This window comes from Rhipicephalus microplus, chromosome 5 (assembly GCF_043290135.1).
Source record: "Rhipicephalus microplus isolate Deutch F79 chromosome 5, USDA_Rmic, whole genome shotgun sequence".
Taxonomy (NCBI): domain Eukaryota; kingdom Metazoa; phylum Arthropoda; class Arachnida; order Ixodida; family Ixodidae; genus Rhipicephalus; species Rhipicephalus microplus.
Window position 1 is genome coordinate 180587635 of NC_134704.1, and position 27558 is coordinate 180615192.

General features: G+C 43.8%; 2 protein-coding genes across 4 annotated transcripts in view; one reads left to right on the forward strand and one right to left on the reverse strand.

Annotated features, from left to right (window-relative positions):
* Mitf (transcription factor Mitf) overlaps nt 1-27230 on the forward strand; it is a 127937-nt gene extending 100707 nt beyond the window's left edge. For all 3 annotated transcript variants that reach the window (XM_037424866.2, XM_075896250.1, XM_075896249.1), the window contains exons 4-7: nt 611-872; nt 2140-2215; nt 14207-14372; nt 20425-27230. In XM_037424866.2, coding sequence (XP_037280763.1) covers nt 611-872; nt 2140-2215; nt 14207-14372; nt 20425-20793 — 873 coding nt within the window. In that variant the 3' untranslated portion in view covers nt 20794-27230. The remainder of the gene's footprint in view (nt 1-610; nt 873-2139; nt 2216-14206; nt 14373-20424) is intronic.
* LOC119174079 (uncharacterized) overlaps nt 26805-27558 on the reverse strand; it is a 33178-nt gene continuing 32424 nt past the window's right edge. Inside the window, exon 6 of the mRNA XM_037424872.2 lies at nt 26805-27012. The gene's annotated coding sequence lies outside the window, so the exon portion shown is untranslated. The remainder of the gene's footprint in view (nt 27013-27558) is intronic.

Below are 27558 nucleotides of genomic sequence, written 5' to 3' on the forward strand. Positions count from 1 at the left end.
GCTGCTCAAACACAAATTTGATGTTTTCAGTACAATTCATGAGATGTTTGCACTCCTGCGTCTTCACTGCACTGCCCGGGTTGCGAGTCATTTCCACAATTTCGATGCATGTACAGGCAGGTCCACTGTTAAAGGGAATATCTGCATGAGCAGCATGTTTAGATTTGGCTATATTACGAAAGCATAGTGGCTAAGATATGCATAAGACTGCTAGTGGTTCAAAAGTTCTGACTCCTCATGACTGACGTGTATGAAGATTGTTTCCTTGTGAACTTACTTTCAGAGGGCCAGGAATATTGATGGTGTGCATTTGAGTGTTCCCTTTAACAGTAGATTGTGCTGTACATTGTGAAGGGTGAATTTTCTGGCTAGTTAGTTCAACATATTGTTGGAAAAACAGCCCAAAAATCAGGACAGCAAAGGCACACATACAACCACACGTAGCCACTGCACAACTGTGTTGAATCCACCATAAGCAACTTGTCTTTTTGCCAACTCACCTGCTTACACAAGTAAACATCATTAATCAGAAAGGCGAGGTCAAGCAATTCATGGGCATGCGACACTATTTCCAGCGTTTTATAGTGGCTCTTTTTTTTTTTTTTTGCAGTTTGAGGATGCCTTTGATGACCTGTCCCACTTTGATGGCGAGGACTTTCTCAGTAGCCTGGGTGTGGGTCGTGGCGGCCACTCCACGGTTCCCAGCTCCCTGGTGGAATTTGAGGAAGTCTGGCCCGCGGGCAGTACCAAGGCAGGCACTGTGTCTTCCTCGTGTCCCCCTGACCTTGCCCTGGTCAAGGAGGAAGAGCTGCTTGAGAATGATCTGCGCGCTCTTGCCAAGGACCGGCAGAAGAAGGACAACCACAACATGAGTGCGTTCTTTGTAACATTGCTGCATCCTTGTTGCTAGCTAAAAGGGACAACCCAAGCGCCTTGGTTAATATGGTAGCTCGAACCATAAAGTGTTTTAGCAGCGAGGTACAGTAAACTCTCGTTAAAAAAAACAAGAAACGTTGAGGGATCAAGAAAAGTGTGTTCTCTTTAAGAGGAGCTTTGTTTACTCAGCTGGGGAACCGAATCCAAGTAGGAAATCAATCATATTAGTGGCAGTTCTGTTTACACAGCAGTTCCATTCAAAATATTTTTGTTTACTGGTAGTCTAATGTGCAGATCAATGCCCATCGCGAAAGGAAGCCAATTTTGATTTTATGAAAGCTATAAAATTTGCTTCGCAGTGCTTGACAGCACGAAACATGGGTGATAGCAAAGGCTGTGTTTGTTTTGTTGCTATATTTGATTTACATGTACCCAGCAGCTGATGGAAACAAAAGCTCATCTTTTTTTCACTCCTTCCGAATTGACAATCCTTGAATGTCTGTTCTAATACACACTTTACACAGTGCTGAATTAGTGAAGGTTCTTTTCATTTTCATCTGCCTTTTGATCGTATTGTGTGGCGTTGCACTTCTTGGGAGCTTCACAGCTAATGAGATGTGATTATGACAGCCTTCAGAGTTGACAAAGAGCTAATTCTCTGAAAAAACAATATTTGATGACTAAAAAGGTCTTGCTAAAAAAAAAAAAAAGGAGAATGCAGTAGCTGCTTGGTAAACTGAACCTGCATGGACCAAGAAAACATCTTTCATTTAACTGTAGTTTAATTCATTGAGGGATGAAGAGGGATGCAGTACTGAGGTACGAAACCAATCATGTTTGAAGGTGCTGTTCCATTAAAGCAGTGATTCCGTTTGAAAGACCTCCGTTTACTGAGAGCCTACTGTACATTGTTGCTCGTGATCATGTCCGTTTAGATGCCATCTTTTCCTTGTCACGGGGCAGGATTGTATTTTTTTTCTTGGAGAACAGACTGAATAGTCACCGCTCATGTTAGTCATCATTGCATAACATTCTTGCAAGTGCGACAGCTATCACTGCAAAGACTTGACAGTACTTCTAAGCGGCAATTAGTATCGGTGTTTTGAGGTTGCCAAGGCCTGCTAAGATCTGTTGTAGCCAGAATATATGCAAGATGGAAATGCATGAAGCTTGGCTGTATTGAAACAGTGCACAGCAGATTAGGTGCTCTGTGAATAGCCATGCTTGGCTTCAATAATCCTGTGTTGCGTGCTCTCTGTGCAGTTGAAAGGCGGAGGCGATTCAATATAAACGATCGCATTAAGGAACTTGGCACGCTGCTTCCAAGGACAAATGACAGGTAAGCGTGTGAGCTCATTCAGCCATGATTTGTTACTGAATAGCGCCTGAAATCTAACGGGTACTGCAACTTCTTTCTTGATTTCAGAATCTGTGGTCATCTGAGGCCATGTGTTCTCCACAGTGTTTCTATTCATATTTGGTTTACTTCTGTCTCAGCTCAATCAATGTGATCTCGGCAGTGTGCTTTTGACATATTAAACATTGCAGCCTTAGCTTCATTGTAGTTAAATTTGAGTGGTACTTAGCCAAATAATTCATTCTTGTTAGCACCTGATTAGTTTTTCAAATAAAGTTCATGCGCCATGAACTTGTGTAATCTGCATTTATCAGGTACAGTCGAGCCCACATATAACGGCGCCACTTAAAAGGAACTTTCGCTTAAAATGAACAATATCCGTGTCACCGTAAAAATATACATTGGTTCAATGGCACAAAATCGCACTTACAACAAACGTCTCCGAGCGCGGCTGATCGGTTATAGCAAACGGAGTCAGCGGTCTGCCGACTTTCCGGAAAACCGATTTCTACCACCGATCAGGCATCAGCGAGGTGCCCATACATTCTTATTGTTAAACGCCGGCCATGCCTCCGCACCCCTCTAGTTGCCGCTCTCTTTGACCGCTTTTTGTTACGCGCCTCTCCGTCATTTGTCTCTCCCCCCCTCCTCCCCCCTGGCTACTCTGAGCACCCCGCATCGCCAGACGATGCCCGTATTTTCACACTGCCACCGATCTTTTGAAGACTGGTCCTCCATCTACCCTGTTTCTGATCGCTGGTACTGTCGTTGGTGTCGCCGGCCTGGAGTGACCGGACCATTTGCCAACATCGTCGGCCACTGACTGTCTGCGTCTAGTGCACGCGCGTACGCTACCCCACCGGCTCTGATAATTTGCGATTCGTTTCGTGTTTAGGACTTGTTCTCGCTCACTTCGCACTCGTCCCAGCATGCCTTCCGCGCGCGTGCGGAAGCGCGAAAACGGCTGTTAATTTGTGCGGAACGAATCGCACGTGCGGAAGCACAAAAATGGCTGTTAATTTGCTCAGAACGAATCGCGAAATAGTGAAGTTCGTGAGAGCACGCAAACCCGCCGGCGCAACAAAACGATTTTTTGACCACGGCCGCCGATTCTTCGAAACCGCCGCGCGCACCGATTCCGGCGGCCATGCACTCTTTCCAGATTTTTCTACGCATGAGTTACACGGACATTTCAAGCAAGCTATCCACCTTTCTTTTCCTCCGGGAAGCTACCCAACCTGCCTTCTTCCCGTGTGTTTTGGTTTTCAATGTCGACTTCCCGCCGCATCCTCCCCTCTCTTTATCGCATCTTCTTGCCCTTCTCTCGCAAGTCTCCTCTCTTGATCACAACCCCTTCGTCTGTCTCCACCGCTCCGCGATGCCCGCCACGCTGGCTCGAATTAGTTTCGTTTTCTGACTGGAAACGGGCCCAGAGCTGTTCCACGCGTTCTGGCATGTGTGTCGTGGGTGCGCGTCTTGCTTGCTCTTGGTGGGCGTGTGTGGTCATGGTGGCCGACGGGAGGACTAGCACGCTTTTTTTTTTCCCTGCCGCTCAACAAAACGTCGAAAGTGTGACCCCTTGGCTTGAGCGTAATCCGCGCATTAGGTGTCGCGTTGCGGAGCGCTTGCTCATAGCTGTTGACCACCTGGCAGCCAACTTGCCACTTCGGGCGTCCCGGTACTCAGCTGTGGAGATGGTGAATATTTTGTGGGCGGTGGTGACGGCTACATGCGCGCTGAACTGTTTTCGCGAGGCTGACTTCATCGACGTCGGGCGCGATGCCGAGCCTGAAGCTTCCGAACAGGACCACTGCGGCGGAGATTTGTGGCAGCGCGTCGTCGACTCCGACCTGGGAGAGCGGGTGGAGCATTTGTTGAGATGGTTTAATTATGGCCGATGATGATCCCGACACTGCGGAATTGTGCACAGATTGGGGCATTGTGAATGAAGTACGTGGGGCGAGCGATTTGGAGGAATCAGACTGCGAGAATGACGAAACTTTGGAGCCAGTGCCTCGTGCAGCTTGTGCCACGGGCCTCGGCGAACGAGCACCCTGACCGCCCTTATCGCTTCTGCTATTCGAAACACGTGCACCACGGACTTTTTGGGGCCAAAAATGTTTGCGTTTTCACTCGCAACTTTTTTTTAAGAGCTGTGTTTCATTTACTACGAACTTTGGGATACAGCAAACGGATGCCGCGTCACGCTCAGGTTCTATATAAGCGGGCTCAACTGTATTCAGTATTGCCATCATTGCATGTGATCTCGTTAAGGTATGAAGAGAAACATCCCAGAATTATTTCCTGGTGAATGCTAACATTGATCATTTTTTATTTGAGCATTTGAACATTATCATTGTGTTGTTATTATTGCAATCTGAGTCCTTTCATGAATGTGCAAAGTTGAAATGTACTGTGCCTTTAATAGCACGAAATTGCACCTATTTCGGCAAAACGTAGTGGTTCGCACGGTCAAAGGCTTTGAAGATGTATTAAAAGGCAATAAATCTTTCCTAGAACAGCATCTTTTTATCATAAAAACATTTCTTTAATTGGAGTTTTCGGTCTTCACTTTAGTCACCCGCATGTCATGCAATGTCACAAAGCCATGGTCATTTCCCAAAACTAGGGTTGTGCGAATATACGAAATTTCCAATAATTTTCTCCCCCGCCGTGGTGATCTAGTGGCTAAGGTACTCTGTTGCCGACCCGCAGGTCGCAGGATTGAATGCCGGCTGTGGCGGCTGCATTTTCGATGGAGGCCAAAATGCTGTAGGCCCGTGTGCTCAGATTTGGGTAAAGAACTCCAGGTGGTAAAAATTTCTGGAGCCCTCCACTACGTCATCTCTCATAATCATATGTTGGTTTTAGGACATTAAACCCCACTTATCAATCGACCAATCATTCAATTGAATAATTTTCTAATAGTATTTGCTACTCGATTCACCCCAGATTATTACTATCACGCTTCTGTATTGCGGCGAAGCTTCCTTTCAGGCTCTATTGCGGTCGCAAATGTATTGACTAAGAATACACAAGTTCCAATCTAAAGATGATAGATGTGGCAGAAATGGGGGCTCAACTAATGCTATTCTGGACCTGAAATTTGGGCAGGAAGTCTGAAAAATCGGATGTGAAAGATTTTTAGCATCTGGAATTTTGGATGTTTTAATATATTGACATCTATGAAGTACCTTTAGAACTTCTGACTCTAAAGGAGCACACACTCGTCCCCCACAAAAGTTGCACTTCCGCAGAAGCTGAAAGAACAAGAGACACTGAGGAAAGAGCATCTTTGCCTTTCATGTGTTTACTATTGTCAGCAACACTTTGGTTGCACCAAAGCATGTGCATAAGGACAATTCAGCCTCTGCATTGCTTCATTCTATAAAACACCACTCAGGCAGGGCTGCATCAACCTACCCAAAAGAAACACTTTCATGTTGCTGTCTCAAAAGAATGTGCTTAGAAATTCTATCCAACTCTTTTACTGCAGTTTCACTTTTAAGTATTGGAAAAATATGCTAGAAATGTCCGAGAAGTATTTTTTAATTATTAAGTTCGATTCGCACTTACAGTTCAATGTTCTAAATCAATTTGCACCTAAAATGTTGCTTTTGCACAGTGCTAGCTTAAACTAAAGGTGCTGGCCCTCGACACAAGCCTCGCGAGGTCGTGTGGGAAATTTGACAGCTGTTTTATAGCATTCTGATAAGATTGCATGCACAGCGCCTGTAGTTGAGTTTATTTGCTAATTTACCGGAGTAGCAGTGATAACACTGGAATGTACGATCCCACGTGTATATGTGCCAAGGGGCCTCACCCCCTAATCAGATTACTAGCGACTGTGCCGACTGCTATCTTCGTGCTGCGTGCTGTGTCGCTTCTCCTGCAAGTGTTTCTATTGCTGGGTGCAAGTTTACCCAGTAAATAACTTAGTCTTCACCAGTGTGGTGTTCATTATTTCACAGTCAAAATCATTTAACAATATACAGCATAGACCGCGTGTAACGTAAGTCACCAAAGTCATAAATAACCGAACTCTAACGTTGCACGTGTGCAAAGAATGACCAACAGAAAGCTGTGCCATTCTGACAATCGAGGCACGAGACTGAGACATATGTTTGCATCCGCTTAAATTCGAAAAATTGGGGGACCCTCACGCTCCACCTTTTACAGTTCAACGCGATAGCGATATCCTGTCGCCAGTGTTAAAGCACTTAGTCCATGAAATCTTTTCGAGCTTGCTATGCACCCACTATGTTAAAAGCTCGTTCACCCGGATCTCACGGGACAGGGAAAAATGTCCGAGTTAACCAAATTTCGGTTTATTGAATGAACCATCAAAATAAAAGAAAAATGTACTCTGCACAGAGAAACCTTTATTTCACGAAAAACTGCGTCAACTTAGTCTGTCTCATCATCGGAATTAGCACTAGAACGATCTTCTTCAACCCCATGTGGTGGTGGTGGTGGTGTGCACACTCGCTGTCGCGAGAAGTAATGCAGAAGTCAACGAAAACAGCGATGGCTTCGGCGGCCTCCTGCACGGTGCGATGTCACGCCGGCTCATCTTCATTGTCAATATCGAAACGGTAATTCTGATCCGCTTCAAGCTCTTCTGAGAAAGGTTTAGAATAACGTTCGCAAGTGTTGCGGGCGTTGCTTTAGTTGCGGATGTCATATGAGTTTTAAAATAGCGTTTCCTCTCTCCCTTGGGAAATGTCTAGGGACTTTCGCCCAGCCAGCAAACCTAAATGCACGGAAGCTACATACAGCACTTCGCGGGCCTCGCAGGTCGCGATTGCCGCACATTATTTCGGATTTTCTGCGGGCGGTTCGCGAACACGAACGGCGGCTCGCATTATGACGCATGCGCAGTGGCAGTGATCGCACCGCAAAGGCTCGTGGTGCGCTATTCATCAGTCAGCGAACCAGCATTGGCCACACCATCATCAACGCGCACAAACACAGCCCGAGAACATAACGACGATTTCTATGTCAAAGATGCAACTCGCTCAACAGTCAACTCTTTTGATATACCCGAGCTCCACAGGCTATGCGCGAAGTCACAACGCAAAGAAAGCAGCAGCAAAGGCGTCGCGGGCAACTGGAGTAGTGGTGGCTGCGCAAACTGTCGCCGTGTGGGGTATAGTGCCACCTGGCCACTTCCCCCCTCATTCACTATCATCATGATCATATTCCGCTGCTGTTCGTTCGGTTTCTCGAAAACTTCAGTCCTGGAATCGTCACACGATTTCAGTCACTGGAATCAGTTACTGAAAGCTTGAAGTCCCGATAGCCCTCTTTGGTCAGAGTTAACCAGTGTGCATCTAAATTCCTCCGAATTAATGAGCATTTGAAACCATTGAAATATACGCAGTTTTGCCGGGACCACGCCGCGTGTCCACTTTAACCGAATTTCCGAGGTAATGAGATCCAGATAAACTAGCTTTTACTTACGTGGCCTCAAAAGAAAAAGCACAGCGATGTGTGTACCTATTGTTATGGGTGACCGGCTTGAAACCATGAAGTAATAATAATCACATACCCTGACGCGCGATGGCAATGTAGGCTTGTTCTACAGGGGACATTATTACTGCAAAATTTTATGTTGTATTGTGAAGCATGTATACAGGACGCACGTGTTTGTAAAGCATGAAAGTTACTTTCTCTGCATTTCCAAGCAGAGGAAGGTATTTTCACTGTATCCACAAGCAGTGGTGTGGCTGTGTGGTAGAACGCCCACTTACCACTGAAATAACCCGGGTTTCGATTTCCACTCAGACCCAGAATTGTTTATTATTATTTCATTAAAATCTTTCAAGGTTTTTCGGTCAAGCACAAGATGATTTTTCTACCACAACCAACAATGCCGATGCCGGAATTTCCGCGAAACAAGCTTTTTAATGCTATCACGTTAGAATGTTGAACAGTTAGCATCCGCAGACCTGCGATGGGGACATGAAAAACAGGGGAAAGAAAAAAGAACTTACTGTGCCTCCTCGTTTATGCAGACTTCACCTTGGTATGGCACTGCATGGAAGCTATACATCAGATGGCAATTGATATTTCTGGACACCTTCAATTTGCTGACTGTGTGCATGATGTCTTACGGGAAGGATGACTGACGGGAGGAAGAATGTGATCCGAGCACATTACGCTTGATGAATTTGAATGCAAGAAGTCTTGCTAACAAGGTTGGAGACATGGAATACATACTGGCTAACTATGATCCTCACGTCATCACAATTGCCGAAATGTGGCTGCGGCCCAAAATAAAAGACAAAAAGCTTGTGCCACCAAACTATAACAATCATTCGCAAGGACCGCGATGAGCGGGGGGGGGGGGGGGGGGTTGCTGTAGTGATCAAGGCTGATATAGACTCTGTACAAATGGCTGGCATTCCAACACACGAAAGTGTTTGGTGCCAAATTAAAGTAGGTAAAACAACGGTAAATCTTGGTGCAGTATATAGACCACCTAACTCCTCTCTTTCGTATCTCGAAAATATGCAGCTTTACTTAGAAGGCCTGAAGATCCGCGGCTCTCGAATTATTATTTCTGGCGACTTCAACTTGCCAGGCATCGACTGGTCTGAGCTTGGGGCGGAGTCTCGCCAAAAAAATCATTGCGAACTGCTCCTAGAGATAGCCTTCAGTCATTATTTACAACAGCTAGTTCAAGAGAGCACGCGCGTAATTGGGAAATCGGGATAGATTTTGGATCTGGTGTTCCTGGACGGGCGTTTTGAAGAATATGAGGTATTAGTAGAGGCTGGCATTTCAGATCATAAGCTAGTTTATTTGGAAATAAAGCATACCACCTTGTGCTCAAGGACTGACAGCACAAATACGCATTTCCAAAATTTTGTCAGAGCCAATGACACAAGCTCTATGTTTAGATAGCTTCATTCGATGATCACCATTCTCTATGCTTAGATAGCTTCAGTCAGATGAATGACATCAATGCAATGTGGGGTGAACTTAAAAATATAGTATTTCACTGCATTGGTAGGTTTATCCCAATAAAAGAGAAAAACAAAAATAAACAGAATCCTTGGATAACCCCTGAAATACATTTAAAACGAAAAATTAGCAGTGAACGAAAAAAGTTAAAGATGACAGTAAAATTTCCGCACTAAGCACTGCCTTGCGCACGAAGCTGACTGCGGCTAAGAAAACTTTCTATGTTACATTGACTGGATTTATGAAGGATGACCCACACCGTTTTTGCCGCCATTTGTCACAAGATAACGAGGGTCCTAGAGGCATTGTCGATAATGATGAACTCGTGATGAAATTCTCTGGTATCGCAACTTGTTTTAATGACTTTTTCTAATCAGTGTTTACTGATAGTTCCGCAAATGATTTTTCACCCTTTGCGCTACAATCCCCATACATTTCAACAATGCCCGAGATAGAGGTGTCATATGAAGGTATTGTAGCACTTTTGCTTAATATTAAAGATGAAAATCCATAGGCCCTGATGGTATACTGAATGTGTTTTTATGCAGGTATTCAGAATGGGTAGGCCGCTATCTTGAGATTATATTTAAGGCATTGCTAGTACAGAAAGGAATCCCAGATGATTGGCTAGTTGCAGAAGTTCTTTCAGTACACAAGTCAGGTGGAAAGCAAGACAAGGAAACTACCGGCCCATTTCATTGACGTGCGTGTGCTGCAAGCTTCTGGAGCACATGATATCAATAACAATCTACGGTTATCGTGAAAACAAGAGGGCATTTTTTTTCTTATCAGCACGGCTTTTGACTGAACGTATCCACTGTTACACAATTCGTAGAAACAATTAATGACTTTTCGACTGCACTAAATAACAGAAAGCAGATCGACGCTATATTTTTAGATTTATCGAAGGCTTTTGACCGGGTTGTGCACACCAACTTAATAAATAAGCTAATGGAAATGAATATAAATTATGAAGTTGTAGCGTGGATCCGCTCATACCTCACAGGTCGGACACAATACGTCGAAATAAATGGCAACAAATCGAATCTGCTAAACATAACTTCAGGCGTACCACAGGGATCTGTTTTCGGACCCCTGCTTTTTTTTTTATTTACTTAAATGATATTGCTAATGACGTAAGGGATGACATAACAATCAGGTTGTTCGCATATGATTGCCTAATATACCGTGAAATCAATAACCAGAATGATCAGGCGTCACTTAAGCAAGCTTTTAGAGCCGTAGAAAGATGGGCCACTAAATGGCAAGTGAAAATCAATGAATCTAAATCAGTTATGCTCAGAGTTACTAACAGAAAAAAGCCTGTAATTAAATTTCAATATGAGATGAACTATACAACTCTAAGCGAAGCTGACTCGATAAAATACCTAGCCTTAATCATTTCAAATGACTTAAGTTGGAAACTGCACGTCAACAGCATCTGTGCAGCTGCAGAAAAAAAGTTATGGTTCCTTCGTCGCAAACTAAAGCTAGCAACACCATCCGTTAAGCTGCTTGCATATTTGACCTACATAAGGCCAGCGCTAGAATACGCCAGTGCAGTGTGGGACCCATTCCAGTCGGGGTTAATAAATCGAATTGAAAAAATGCAGAGAAAAGCCGCAAGGCTAATTTTATCGCATTATTCACAAAGTGACTCCGTTTCTAAAACGCTTCGGTTGCTTGAATTGCCTACGCTGGCTCATCGCCGGAAAGACGGTCGACTTAAATTTCTTTTTTTTGTTATCAAAAGGACACCTTAATATTGAAACTAAACAATATCTTGTTCCCAGGCCTTCCAGCAATGTCAGATCATGCAATCAATTTGTGTATTCGGTTCCTGAATGCAATCTTGATGTGTATGCGTATTCCTTTTTTCCAGGAATGATAAAAGAGTGGAATCAGTTGCCAGTACTGGCACTTCATTCGAAGAACATAGAAAGCTTTGAAAAGTGCATTAAAAATATGTTGTGAACATTAAGTGTTGCTATAGTATTGTACATATATTGCTATGTTGTTTGAAAATACATCGTGTAGTTACTTCATATTGCATACTATACCACCATCACAATATATGTATATACGTTTTTATTAACAGCATTTAAATATTTTTTCTTTGTGTATTTAAAAAAATTCTGTCTTCCATACAATACATTGCACTTGTTTTTCTGTTACGGCCTTAATGGCCAACAATATTTGGAAATAAAAAAATTTAAAAATGGCGGCAACCACAAGGGGCAAAGCCGGGTTTTTGAAGGGGGGAGGGGGTGTTAACCCTCTGTAATTTTTGAACTTTGCTTGAGTATAAATACACCCTTGTATACAAACATATACACGAACATGCATCAAGCATAGATGAACCCCGCCTCACTTCTTAAAAAAATTCTAGCTAAGCACTTGGCGTCCACAAACCACCACATGAGTGTTGCACACGCACGTCCTTGTTTATATTGAATGTGTGAGTCAGCTCTTTTAAATGCGACAAGTGCAAAGTGTTCCGTTGAGTTGGCACCAAACTGCAACTCTGATAGTCCGTGGTGACTACCGACAAGGCAGCTAGCCTTCATTAGCTCTAGTGTGAAGGCTGCAACCCATGACATGCTGTCGCTAGTCACTTGTCCCAGAAACACCGAGATTGAGTGCCAGAGAGGTCGATCGCACTCGTGAGTTAAACAGAGGGCAGCATGCATGAAATGAAGTTTCTGTTAGCCGTCGGGAGAAGAGCTGCCACAACTATTCTGAAAAAAAGCCATCCAAGGCTTGTAAGTCCTCCTTTTTGTGGTAAAAGGCGAAATCTCGGTAGCATCCCAAAGCATTGTGACTAGTGCTTATAATCTAATTCGCACGCATATAATCTACACTCTATTACAACGCAGCTGTTTTATATTGCAACGCAGCAGGAGCAGGTGCCTGTTCATGGCAGGGCGTGCACGACAGGCAGTCGAAGCAAAGGGGGCAAAGGCTTTCCCGTTACCTAAACAAACACCCTCCTCACTCCATGCACCCTCATCATGCTGCTGGACTCCCACCCCTACCATCATCATTATTTATTCATTTCTTTTTTCCCTTCTATCCCTTACTATCTCGTTCCCCAGTGCAATGTTGCGAATTGCAAATTTTCTTCTGATTAACCTCACTACCTTTCACTGTCTCTTTGTAAAACAGGCGTTTTTGCAAACAGAAGTATCTGCACACATACATCAGAAAAACTAATTTTAGAAATGTGTGTTTACAAGTTTGCTGTCTTTCTTTTTTCCTGCTGACAAGGAGCAGCAAAAAGACACCTGCAGTGTTGAGCTATGTTTTTTTCTTAGGCTCTTACTATTCTGAATACACACATGCACACAAATACCAAATGAAGTGAACCAGGGGATGACCACCGGTGTAGCTCCGTTGGAAGAGCATCCGAAAGTTGCAGATTCGGTCCCTGTGGGCTTCAAGCTGTCTTTTCGTCCGCTTTACTTCTATCTTATTTACGCCATAATTGCTACAGCACAGTTAAAGACACCAAAAATTTCACACTCTATTCGCCGTGAGATCGGGCTATAGGTGGCAGCACTGCCCCGGGAAAGTGTGGATAGGCGGTCGGCGGCTCGTAGACAATTGCACGCAGTGGCGCTTTGTTGCGTGCGGTCTGAGCCGATTATCGGCAGATGAAATGCATTGACTACAGTTTACTGTTAATATCTACACTCTTCTTTACTGAATCGGTACACGCCTCCTATGCAACGTTAACATTATGTGCGAGTTAAGCAAATTCTGCCTTTCATAGGGATGCTCGCCTTTGGTTACCTCTCTTCGCGCTTTCACATTAAATCATGCCTTTGCTGTAGCGTTTGTATGTGGTTAGCTTGTGTTCGCCTGCTATGCACTGCTGTAGCGTGACTGAACTATTTATTTACATCTTTGTCATCTACATACTACAAAAAAGAGAGAAAGGAAGATCGTAGAAAGCCCGCATATCTGTGCGATTCGTTCAGTACCATTGTTTTCACCTTATGCACATATAATTTTTTTTCTCAATCTGTTCACCATGAAATGGGGGACGTTCGATAAATCTAATCAGGAAAACTTAGTGGCTGACTATGCTTTGAGCTACACTGTGTTTACCACGTGTATGCACATGTTTTTGCACCAGTAAAAATCTTATATAAAAGTTCAGCAAAAAGCTTTCATCGATGCATTACGTGCATTTTCAGTGAAATATATGACATTATATATAGGGCATGCCGTCAGAATAAATTTTCAATGCCTGGGCTCTTTAAAGCATTCCTAAATCTAAGCACACGGTAGCGCATGGTAACTCTGTTTTAAGTACAGTGTAATTACCGAAGTCTCACAGTTTATGTGATAGAAATATTGCTGTAATAGTAGCACGGCTAGGTAAACACAACTAAGGCTCCTCGTATTATCAATAAACTGCAGTGCCATAGTTGTACACATACCAACAGCGTGCAAGTGCGTGACCTAGAGCCTTTTTTTTTACAACCGAGTCGCCATAAAACGCTGCATTCACACAGCGTTTATTAGTACTTATGTTTGGCAGGATGCCTAGAGCATTTTGCGATGTGCTAGAAACAGAAAGCAGCACACACTCTGAAATTATTCTAGTGAATGGAGGGTAAGACGACAATAAACAGCAGTCTGAAAAGTTGCACTCGCTGATCTTATTTATAAGCATTAGCAGCCGAGAAAGACCAAATGCTTTCGTACATTGTTTCAAGCATACGTAAAAACAGTTACACTCGCACTGACATGACCAGACAAACCACACTTTGAGAACGTGCATGACCTACGCGCTCATAGAAACACGACGTGTCTAGCAGACGATGCAAGGAGCAATTCACACTTCACCGATTCGGCCAGTTGCCGCCAGGCTGGATCTTGCGGCCAATACCTTCCTTGGCTTCAGTGCTTGTTGGTTTTCATAAAGCTTGTGCAATTACAGTATTAAGAGTATTTTTGATATGTTTAAGACTGCGCTACGGACAACTTTTTGTTCAGGCACTACGAGCTCGTGCGCGACATCCGCCAAAACAAGGGCACCATCCTGAAGGCGACGGTGGACTACGTGCGCACCCTGAAGAAAGAGAATGACCGCATCCCTCAGGTCGAGGAGAAGCAGCGCACGCTCGAACAGCAGAACAGGCAGCTGCTCCTCAGGATACAGGTGGGTGCCACGTCTAAACATATTTTTTTGTACTTGGCCAATTAATAGTTCAGTTTTCAAGCATCATGGGAAAATGATAAATGCGCAAACAAGAGCTCTTAATTACACTGGCCACATTTTTATTATCAATCTGTGCACTGTAGCTGGTCTTTTTCTGTTCAGACTATTGAAACATTGCAAGATAAGTTATTGGTACCTTAGCAATGCTATGCAGTGGATATTTACTCATAAATAAATGCAAGTCCAAGCAGTTGTAGTCCAAATTGATGCGTGCCTATGTGGGAACCATAAGGTTATGATAATCAATAGACTTGTGAGACTAACAAAATTTTGTGTGCTAAGCGAACTTGAATTTTGAAGTTTTAGTGCAAATTGATTTTAGTAATTTTTCTGCATTTCTCGAATGCTTCTAAGCAAAATTACAAAAAAATGAGTTGCAGTAGATTTCTATCGATATTCCTATGACTTAGGAACATGAAAGTGTTCATTTTGGCTAGGTTGGTGAAGACCTGAAAGGATGGTGTTCTCTAGTTGTTTTATCAAGAATGAGGCAATGCAGAGGCTCAACTATATTCATTTACATGATTTGGGGCAAGGAATGTGGTGCCAACGACACTTTAGGTGGAAAAAACAAATTCCTCAGCCTGGCCTGCTCCTTCAACTTCTGTGAAACACAACTTCTGTTACAAACAAGGGTGTGCACCCTGGGAATCCATAATGCTTAATTTGCCCCGTAGACATCAGTCTATAAAAGCATCTGAAATTTCATATGCTGAAAATCTTCTATTTTTTCAAACTTTCTGGTTTGAAACAGCTATAGCCCCAGCCTGTGTCGCGTAGTTTCTAACCAGCATATTTGCGAGTCGATTCATTTAGAGCCATAGCAGAGCTCAAAAGGCAGCTTTGCCACAATGCCAGAGTGTGATGCGTTGAATTAGGTAAAAAATATGAAAGGGCCACGGCAACTGTGCAGTGTGACGATGTCTTTATGGCTAACCACCGGAAATTCACAGAGGCGTGGTAGTGGTAGGCGGCAAACATGCCATACAGCTTCATCGCCCACAACCCTTCTGCTGAGAATCTTCAGCTAACTACTTAGTAGTTCATGTGGCCTAGCGCTGCTACTGGTATGCGTACGTCACAAGTGCATTGCACCACCGTTCATGCTGCCTCTTCGTGCAATACTGCTAAGCGAGCTGCACAGGTGCGCTGCCTTCACGAATGTAAGCAGCTTGCCATTGCCATACTCATGTGGGATTAGGACCAGAGTGGGCATCACGAACAGTTTTAGACAAATATGTACATAGGTACAGCAAGAGCTCAGGGGTCAGCTTAATTTACAATCTAGAGCACGCAACTAGGAAGAATCGGCTTCATGCAGCAGCAAATGCTGCTTATGGGTGGACATTTGGTGATCATTTACGTGCACTTTCATTCATCAGCAAAAGCTGCACGAGTCGTTTACACTTCCACCTCAAGCTTTGTGCTGCATGTCATTGTTTCTTTCCAAACACACTGGGCGCTCATCCCAAGACTCAAATTTGCGTAGTTAAATGGGGTTTGCAGCAGGTGCTGAAAGTATTCACGAGAGCCTGGGCGTGCACTACTTGATTCTACCGCACCCTCGATTGTAACGTGCACCCGGTTACCACTACGAAAAAAAAACATAGTAAGACATCGATTGCAACGCGCACCCATTTTTCTCGTTGGCCCGCACAATCACACCACTCGGGGAAAACGACTCCTTTCGGGAGCGTCATCCGTTTAAATATGAGCTACGGGGAAGGTTGTGCCTATCTGACGTGCAACAGAGCATTGCCATCACTCTAGTTTTACCGTGGCCTGATGTCAGCACGCGAAATTGCTTCGCTCCCTTCTTCTCGCTAGTTGTGGTGCCAAGCATGTCGAAGTAAAGAGGCGTTTGATCCGCATTCTCGATTTGCCCAAGCAGGTAGCCGTTGTTGTGCCGCAAGTTTAGGACGAACCTCTGAAAACTGTGAAGCTTTTCTTCCTACTCCTCCGGCAACTTTTGGCATATGCCCGTTCGCCTTCCAAGGGAAAAGCCTTTCCTCTTCATAAAGTTAGTTAGCCAGCACCTTCTCGCTTTAAACTGGCTCGGCATTAGCCCTTTTTCTAAGGCTAACTGCATAGCCTGCACTTGGAGCAGCTCTGTCGTCAAGGGCCGCTATGCCGCTCACTGCTCAATCTCATACTCGCCGAGCAGCTCTTCAATTTGTGGAAACCGACCCTGCTGTGGTCCACTGAAGCCTTTACGTGAATCTTTGCTGTCGACAATATTCTGCTTTTGTTTCCGCCAGTCCCACACGCACATTTCGGTAACTCCGAATGACCACGATGCAGCCCGATTTCCGTCCGTTTCGGCGCACGCGATGACTTTTCTTTTAAAAGCGGCAACGTGGTGCACTCGTCGAGTTTTTGGAGTCGGCCCTTCCATGCCGTTGATGCTAATGCACTACCAGATGACGAACTCCTCAGCACACGTACGAAGTGCCGCACATGGGAAACACATAGGCAGAAATGGTCGACGCTCCATGTCGACGCACGTAGGGGCCCCCCCCTCCCCAGGCCATTTTGGAAATGCCGATGGCAATAGAATGACCGTATTCATTTTTTTTTTTCGTACTCGATTCTAACGCGCATGCGATTTATGAACTTGCTTAACCGGAAAGAAGGTGTGCGTTAGATTCGAGTAATTACGGTAAGTGAATTGGAGAGGCATTGAAGCTATTTCAGACGTACTTGTTGCTATTTAACTGCTTGAGCAAAACAGAAATGGATGAATTCGTTTTTTCAGACGTTTTTTTTTTTCGGTCCTGAGAGAGTCGGAAAGAACGGATATTGACGGTATATCTGTCTTCTAGAAATTAGAATAACTTGAATAGTAATGTTCCTCTTCAAATTGAACTGAATAGCAAACACTGTTTGTAAAATATTAGAAAATGGAAATGTTTGCACACCCCTAAATTTTTTAAAAGTCACTATATTGTGAAAAAATTAAAAATGCTTGCTAACAACCATAAATGTAATGAAAGGGGCTGGTTCCTCTGCTAGGTACACAGTTAACATGTTTTTCTCAAACAAGCATGAAAAACACAAAGTATTCTAGAATGAATGCGTGTTCATTTGAAGAAGCCCATGATCTTTGCCTGTGCATTCGCCTGTGCACATGTCTGCTGATGTCAGAGGAAGGAGGAAATGCTTGGGTCTTTTTCTAATTGTGGAAATGCATAATTTTGATTCGACTATAAAATATCTCTGTAGTGTCTCTGATCATTTCATATCTGTCACGAAAGCAACTAGTACTCGACTTTCTACAAAGCTAATCATGATACATTATCAAAGTGAGCAGGAGCACTGTGTGGCTCTTTTTTATGTTACTTCCTAGCTGCATGCAGTGCAATAAGTTTAGCTGATGTGGTCTTTTGAATTACCTATAATGTTTTCTTGCTTATGATATCGTGAGTTTGACAGAATCCCACCAAATTCTCAACTGGTCCACTGACCATGTGATCAACTGAGAATATACCGTAAAAGCCCGTAAATAGCTCGGACCCGCATGTATTCCAAGGTGTAATTTGGGGATAAAAAAAGTGAGAAAACATGTTTTCACCCGAATATAGCAGAGTAAAATGGAAAAATGCATTTATTGACTCACTTTATTCATCATCGTTGTCAGACGCATTCTCTTCCGAAGCTCCTTGGTCAGAAATGTTCTCCCGCAGCACATCATCCTGAGTGCCATCAAGTTCATTTGAGGTGGAGCACCTTCTGAAAGTGCGGCAAACGAGCGCCTCGGAAATGCAGGCCTAAGCCTCGACTATCCAATGAGCATAGCGTCACTGGCAAGGCCTGTTTCAGCCATTGGCAGGGGTCACTTCTGGTTCTCCGCAATTCATCCACTCTGTGTACAGGTGCTTGACATGGTCCTTAAATGCCTTATTAAGGCACACATGAAGTGGCTGCAGCTGTGATGTTATCCTTTTTGGGATGACAACAAGCTCAGTGCGGGAGTCTCGCAGCACAGCAGTCTCTTTACGGAGTTGGTCAGGCGACACCGAAACCTGTGGAGCACAAAGGGGGCCCCAGCAGTGCTACGGGTTGTCGACACCACACGCAGGCTATGCAGTCCCACTAGCGATTTTCTGGGAACTTCTCCTTTTTCTGGGAACTTCTCCTCCTTCGCTGGCATCTTTCATTTGAACACCACGTAGGGTGGTAGCTCGCAGCCATCTGCAGTGCAGGACAACCTTACAATCACCCACGTTTTTCGTTCGCAGTCGATCACACGATAACTTGCTTGGAGCCTTTCTGGTGCACTGCCCTGTCACGGTGGTCTAGTGGCTAAGGTACTCAGATGCTGACCGGCAGGTCGCGGGATCGAATCCCAGCTGCAATGGCTGCATTTTCGGAAATGCTGTAGGCTCGTGTGCTCAGATTTCCATGCATGTTGAAGAACCCCAGTAGGTCGAAATTTTCGGAGCCCTCCACTACGCTGTCGCTAATAATCATATGGTGGTTTTGGGACGTTGAACTCTACATATCTATCATATCCAACTTTCTGGTGCACAGTCAGCGCCGAGGGCGTTTACCAGTAGACTGATGTTTGATCCCCGTTGACGATATGGCCCAGCTGAAAGGGGACAGCCTTTTGCAACGCATTGACATACTTTTAAAACTTCACAAGGTCCTCTTTGTAGCTCTTTGGTAGCTTCTGCGAGCTCGACGTAGGCCAACGTTGGTAGAACCCAGTGGGGTGCATTAAGAGAGGCACCCAATGCTTTCTCGCTTTGAAATTCTCAAGCTGAATGCCTTTGTCTAAGGCGGTCTCCCTTGCCTTCGCTTGTTGCAGCTTGATGTTAACAGCGAGATGTGCAGCTCGCTCCTCCCGCACAAAGTCTGCAAGTTCTCGTTCCGTCAGGAAACGCTCTATTTTTTGATCCGTGAAAACTTTTTTTTGCAGGTCGCTGCAGCCAAAGAAGGCGTTCTTTTGCTTCCGCCAACTGCGAATACTCTGCTCGTGGACTCCAAGCTGCCGCTCTTCGGCACAGTTCCCAATGGTTTCGGCAGCAGCGATAACTTTCCTTTCAAAAGTTGTCAAAGTACTGCCTACGCGGTGCTGACAAGGCATTATAATACCGAAGCAAAATCGTGGCCATCATTATGGGCGCCAAGTTGAAGCAATGACCACTGATCATTGTTGCACGCGTGGGTCTGTAAGACGAACGCCTGCTGCCGCCGCTAACACTACGTAGCACCTAGCGCAGAAGTGCGAAAACACCTGATGATGATGATAGCACCACGCTATGCCGAAGCCAAAACTGAATTTCGGCCGAAAATGTTTGGGACCGGAATCTAGTACAGGGCCGAAATTTAATACCCTAAAATTTTGGAAAAAACTTTGGCCTGTACGCAGGCTGTTATGGTACTTCTGTTTTCGCCCCGGAACAGGAATTCTCTGTATGGCTTCATCCGATTTATTCAAACCACTGCACACGTGCTAAACAAAAGCTGTGGTGATCATCCGCCAGTGTATGCATGTTGCCTCAAACGTGATTAGACGACTTTATAAATAAACAATATTGCTGCTCATGCTTCATTGTGAACAGGGCTCTCGTGTGAGGGTTGAAACATCATTTAAAGAATATATTTTCTGGAGCGAAGCTCCTTAGGCTCTTACTGCACCAACGAAGCTCCCTTTGCCGGGCAAGTGCACCAAAGCAAAACAACAGGTGCACAGCGGCAAATGGCTCGCGCATGCCGTGCACTCACTTTCTCAATTGTTCCTGGCACTGAGGTGAATAGACGCTCTCCCTACCCCACCGCCTCTATGAAAGCCACCAGCCAGATCAGGCACATAACTGCTTGCATCATTTCTAAGGGAGCTTCGCTCATCAATGGAACTGTGTTTTCTTTGTCCATGTTTCCTTGCTTGTGTTCAAAATAATTGTTTCAATTATTCAGCAAAAGCTTTCTTCTAAATGACTTTCCTTGTCACTGGGCCTTTATTAGAGTGTTCACCGTTTGTGTGCAGGAACTGGAGCAGACGATGCAGATGCATGGCATCCAACTGACCAGCCACACATGGCACCCCACATCGCAGTCACAGCTGAATGCGCTTATTAACGAGGGGCCTGGAGCACTATCCTTCAACGACGACTTCAACGACGACTTCAAAAACGGCCAAGAGGACCTGAAGCCCGGAAATTTTGGGCATGATGACATCAAGCACGAGGCACCTAGCCCAAGCCCGAGTTCGGGTCTGAGTTCGGCACCGAGTCCGGGCCACAATCTCGGCCACTACGACGATCCCATCATGGACGATGACCCCATGGGTGGCGGGGACCCCCTTTTGTCAGCATCACACCTCAACTCACCAATGGACTATCACGGAATGGGATAATCAGCTGATGCTGGTGGGATTGTAGACAGACTGTGCATGAGGTTGTTTTTGGTAGCCAGCATTTTGAAAGCTGCCCTTTGGAACACCATCTGTCTTTCCCAGTGTTTGCTTTAAAAGCACAGGGGATTTTCTTGAAGCGAGGATTATTTTATTTTCCTGCAGAAAAGCTGCTGGGAACCCTGATCACAATGTTGATGGAAAGCAGTACCTGGAGGGGTAGATGTTAAAGCTTGACCACTTTTATTGAGAGTCGTCATTGGCACTTTGTTGCAGTGTGCACATTTGTTGGTTGATTACATGGAGGAAAGAGGCGAAACAAGAGAGGACCCAATGTCATGTTACAAACAACAGGAAGTGCAGCCATCACAGAAGGCCGGACTTTCCTTGTTTCTCCAACAAACTCTGCCCCAACTGATGGCGCAAGTCTTAAACTTTCATTGTGACGAGACACCGACACCAAGCACTGATGACACTTGTCAGAACGATACCTGCAGAGCTTCTGTATAGATTTCATTGAGTTAATTTAAGCAGGTACACCATTGCATTTGTTCATAATTTGTTGAATAAGGCTGTGGATGTCAGTGTCATCATTGCATGAGAGTGTGCCCATGGTGATCGCACTTTGAGTACACCGGCACTAGGTACAATTTGTAAACTGACACACACACGCGCGCACCTTACTGAAAACATGGCTCGTTTTGCGAATGGAGTGTGCCATGAGAAAAGCTGAAGGCAAAAGCTGTTTTCTCATTTTTCAAGATCATCTTGGAGGGAAAGCTTCTCCGGCCAAATTGTTATGGAAACCTGTAGGTTTGTCCTAGAAGCCACAGTACCTCCTTGGAAAAAAGCGAACTCACTACCTCGTCACAGACTCCGGGGGGGCCTCTCCTTGCCTTTCTTTCCTCCACAATTTTATTACGCTAACTGTACCACCTGCTTTGCAACACAGCCTTGGTTGTCTACAGCACACTGTTGTGTTGTTTTGAGAAATGTTATCCTAGACTGAATTATGTTTCCCATGTTTTGTAGATCTGTACAAAAGAGTGTCATCATGTCAGTTCTTATACTGTAAAGGTAGGAGATTATCTGAGAGCTTCCCCTCTTCCCCCTCTATATTTGACATCTTTGAGGACTAGAGTAGCAAGTGGTGAAAGAGCTTTGTGGTAGGAAACGTTAATTGCTCAAGTGTGACGTGGGAGTTTTGCAACGCCGATACAACGAAATAGTCATAGAATTTACTGAGCCGATATATTGGCATTTCGCTGACTAGTTGACATCAATTAAACCTTGATGAGACTGATAAAACCAGTCAAATTATTCATCGCCTCATATCAAGAAAAAAACAACAAAGACATTCTGTTGACTTGTTTGGCATAGTTTGACAGGTTTCAAACACCTCTTGGAATCCATCGTGCATTCTCATTTTGCTGGTGCTAAGTAACAAAAAAATTGATATAAGGCTAAATCGCACAGTTTAAACTACGTAGAATTTAAATGTGCATGGATTTTGACATCACCAGCTATAGCAAACAGGAAAGGGAAAAATCAGCTGTCTTTATTTTTGCAGAATGCAACTTCACTGATCAGGTGTTTGTCACCACATCACCTTGGCTGTACTTTGTCGCCACGGAAAAAGAAACGCCGTATATGCTCGTGTGTGTAATGGATGCAAGGTTTTGTTGTTTGCAAGATTTGGGGTGAAAGTTGTAAGTGCAGCCATTGCACAAAGTAAAATGTCAGAATTCTTTTTTCGTGTTTGTTTTTAGGTCAACTTGCCTTCAGTATTTGCCTGTACTGGAAGAAGCAAAGAACAATCTTCATCATTTTCGTGTGGGTGCAAGGATGTCATTCCTAGCCCTCATCCTCCTCCCCTGCACATCGCATTCTCAAATTCTCCTCTTCCCCTGAATAAGGGAGGTCGTTTTTTATTCCACTGAATTTATTCAAGGTTCTCATGACCTTCAAGCTTTTCTTCACCATATTGAAAGACACCACACGCCACGTTTTGAAAATCCTGTAGCACATGTCCACAAGAGATGCCCCCTTCAGCCATCCAGTCAGTGTTTCTTTTTTTTGTGTGTGTGAACTACAGGGCCTCGGAGGAAGCCGCATAATTTCAGAGGCTACTAAAGGCTTTTGCAACCTGCAAGTGCCAAAAACTCAGGGTACAGCTGCCTTACTGTGCCACCGGAGAAAAAAAAAAGAAAACCTTTGCAATTCACACACCATGAATAACACCGCTAACCTTCTCGTCAACTAAGGGTGTGGCCAATACACGGCTAAATTTTAAATATATTTGAGAGGGGGTGGGGGGGGGCTATTTTTTTTTACAAAGTACAAGGTGCGGCTGTTGCACCACATGTGTGTGACCATTACATGAGCATATACAGTATGTTGTCTTTATTTTAGTCGAGAACATGTTTGATGTCCTGCCTTTATTAAATAACTCCTCAGCAGTCGCAGACAGCGTGGTAGTCTCTTCCAGACTGACCAGTCCACAGGTCCTTTAGGCAGCGTGTTGAATTTTCCGCACTGAAGATGGGATGCAAGCTGTTGTTGCTAGCGCAGCAAGTAAGCAACCTTCTGTGTGATCTGAGCAGTGATAGTCACTGCTTAGTGACAATTGAGGATGGCCACACTAGCCACTACGAATAGGTTTTTTGTGAATGCAGTTTTGGTTTTCTATTGGATCACAGCCGCGAAGCAACCTTTCAATGAATTTTCTCCAATTAAGAAAAAAAAAGACACAAGCATTAGAATTAGATAAATGCTGTGATAGTTATATAGTAAGCAACAGTCTTCATGCTATGATATTTTGGGGCCAGGTCTGAAGTACAAGGATAGACTATTAGACACTTTGGCAATTTGTGATAAGCAAAGTGTCAGTGAAATTCACGGGCAACAGGACAAACATGACCTCAAAACAAGCACCTTCTCCTGTGCTCCTGCTCTGTGGCCACGTGCTAGTCTTCATTTCATGTGGTGTTAATTTAACGTTAATTTTCCTAATCTGAAATATGTAGCTCATTTTGACAGACAATGGCATGTGTCTTGAACATGGGATCAAAAGCTGCTGCCATTGGAAACATCACAGCAGTTACTTTTGGGGTTGGACAACACACAATAGCAAGCAAAGTTTGAACTCTGTTGCGAAAGCTAAGTTCTAAAATTGCAGTTATGAAAGTTTGGTCTCGCAGAAGTCTAAGGGGCACCAGCCTGGATGTTTTGAGAAGATAAAATTTAATTGATAGATTAAGTCATTCAGGTGTCCACTGTACATACATACCACTGTTTTTTACCTGCCGAGCTGTCGGGGATTTAAGAGCAATTTCAATGCGAGATTGTGGAAGTGGTCATGGCGGTAGTGCCTCTATCAGCCATAATGTAGTTCGGAACAAGCCACTATTTTGATAAATACACAGGCTAGGATTGTGCTTGCAGTCTCTGAAAACTGTAATTGGTTCAAAAACTGATGAACAAGATTCTGTTGCTACCTTCTAAAATAGATGCCCCCCCCCCCCCCCCCCATTTTTTTTTATTTTCCTCAGTATTCCATTTCTGCAGATGGCACATGGCTCTGGAATAATCTCATTGCATGTTTCTTGCAAAACTTGGCTCGATTTCATGTTGAGCTGATCTCGGTGTTTTCATTCACAGTTACGCTTACATTGATAATGGCCTGCTTCTTTAGTCTACACTTGATTGTGTTGTTTGAGATTTATTCTAAATTGTTGTTCTGATATCTTGTAGTTTGTATAGTTCTTAATGTTGGGCTTCTGTATGTTCCGCTCATGTTTGTACGGAAAGAACTTCCATTCGGGCATTTTTGTAAACCATTGTGCCTGCCTGCCTGTGTGCTCTTGCTATAGAGTTGTGTGTACTGGTAAGGCTTGTTGCAGAGTTGTCTCAGTAAATCAACACGCTCGAGGTTTAAACATATTCTAGAACACAGGTGTCATTGACCTGTTCGCCTTATACCTATTCAAAGCAGCAGATCGCATTTCACCTGTGCTGTGTTGGTGTTGGCTTTTCATTCAGCATGAAAACATTTGTTTGTGTCTAGTTATGCGCATGATGAAGGTCTTTAGTTGATAAACTTATTTCTTGTTTTCTTCTATCAACTGAAGAATAACCTATATACCACTTATACATGGGCGCTAGAGAAATCTTTTAATCTTCTAAATTGCCACACTGCATAAAGGACCATTGCAGTGACGGAGTAGAGGCTGTGCCGCATTCAACAGAAGGCAGCGGCAACAGGCTTACAAGAGCTTAGTGTCGAACAGTTTCTCTTTTTTCATGCTAGACAGCAAATCAATGAATAAAACATGAAACGGGACGACACAGTGCTTGTGTTGTCTTGTTTCTTGATCTATTTGGTTCCATTGATGCAAAAAGTTCATACTATGTACAACCAACTGGCTTCTCTAATAGTTGCTGAAGGAGCTTCCGAGTGCCTGTGTGACAGGACTATTTGCTGTGGAACTGTGTTGCATTAAGAATGCACACTTTTGTGCTTGCCTCAAGTTAGTAAGTCACTTAGGGAATGTGCATTAGGTGAGATCATATTTATCAACAGTTTTGATAGCATGCATAATAAGATCTTGCAATATTCTCTTGGTACGAATTATTCTGCAGTTTTTTCATGAGCACTCATTTTTTTACATTCATTGCCTCATCATCAAAGTTCACATATCCAAGGTGTGCATACTTAGAAAACAATATATTTTTTCAAGTGCTTGGAAGGCAATCTGTGCAGTCAGATAGGCTTTTATTGGCGTGTGCCATAAATAGGTTGCCTTTACTGTGTCCTTTGACTGGTGTAATGTGATACATCCTGCTTGAAAATATTACGTAGGTGCTAGTCGATCGAAGAGTGGCAACTGCTGTCGTTATCCATGTTTGGACGGGCATTATTACCATATTGTAAATAGGCATGCCTTGTAAATAGTGACTCCGTTTGTTGTTTGCCTTGTTTTGTTGTTCACATTGAAATATTAGTGTTATTTCTATATGGAGTGGGCGTGAGTGCCGATAGCCTTAAGTTCTTTCAGCATATTTTTAAGTGTCAGTTTTTTAGAAGGTGGCTTCAGACTTGGCTTGGCTTGTTTGCTGACTGAGACTGGATAGATGTGACAATGCAGGGTAAGCATGCATATTGTGCAGTAAAGCTTGTCACATGCATCCGGTGTTTGCAACATGGTGGATGCAGAATGACAGAAAGATTTCAGCAACTCGTTGTTTTTTTAGTCATGCTGACTGTTTACGGTTACCGTAATATTTCCGCAAGATCACTTTTACACTCATTGTGTTGAGCCAAACTCTTCAAAAGCAAGATGTGTGTGTGACTGACCTAGTCGGCAACATTCCGTTAAGACGCATAGTACAGGAGACCACGTGCTCAGATTTCTTACTGCATGACAAGGAGAGCATTTTTTGGCGTATCAATTATTCTAAAAAGCTGCCATTTCTTTTAAATTGGCACTAGAAGGAGCCGTGATATTTCCTCACTTTTATTTAACTTTCTGTTAAATATAAAGGAAAATGGCAGCTTTAGAATGAGGCTATTTGGTGGAATCATCCACAAGGAATGCTGTTCTTGCTGTTAGCAAAGAAAATAAGATGCTTATATTTCGTGATGCAGTGCATGCATTGCATATGCGAGTGCTCTCTGTGAGAAAAAGCTACTGCACACTTTTGGCATTACAGCAGTTCACAAGTATTCAAAGTTTGAACAAAGCAAGTGAAAATGATATGAGGTCTTTTATGGCATCCTCATCGAATCATGCTAGCCTTGTCAATCATTTTGGCACCTGAGCACCCTGGTGCAATTTGTTGATAACTGCAGCAGAGACCGATTGCACATTTTAAATTCGTTCTACGGAGCACTAGCCAAATTATGGTAACTGCATATGCAGGTCCAATTGTAACCTGTAAAATTAGCACAATAAAATCATTTGCTTGGTTTAGTATGTTATGAGGCTTTGCAAAAACACGAGGACAACACTGTGTCTGTTGTAAGAATGTGTAGCATCCACTTTAATGTAGCAAGATGAAAATGATGCTAGAAAAGAGCTGCAAATGAGCCAACTATACACGAGGTGTTTAAATAAGTGAGTGATTTGATGCTATGTACAAGTGGGCATGGTGATGTCCTGCTTTCTTTTCTTTTTGGCTTGGGAACAGCCAGGTTCTCTCTTTTGTGCCTTCATGCGGGATCTGCACAGTGAAAAGAACACCAACCTTATTACAGTCCTCTGTGCCTTCTAAAGGTGCCATTATGAATTACTGAAACTTGAGTAACTCTACGTCAGTGCAGCAGTTGTAATGAGAGTTTCTCCCATGAGATTTGCTGTTGCATGGACAGCACTAGCAGGCACTGCAAAGTGATACCGTTTGCATGTTTTGTGGCTTTGAATAAACATGTCCCAATAGCACATGGCCTGAAAACTTCTTTCAAAATGTGTATGCATCGAGTTTGCTGCTTCTTTGCCATGGATACCTGGGTCTTGCAACAAATTTGCCACGTGTTTAAGGATTTTTGCTATCTGTAGGAGCACGAATGAAATCCTGACTGTATTGGTCCGTGCATTCGGTGCACATAGTGCAATAAAAGGCAGAAAAAATTTCATCATTTAAATGTATCTGACAAATATCGTAACTGTGGACAAGATCATTTCTGAGTCTCCTGACACTGCTGGAGTTTGTACTCAGTTTTTCATGACGAGTTCATAAAAATAAATAACTTTGGATAGGTCTATACCC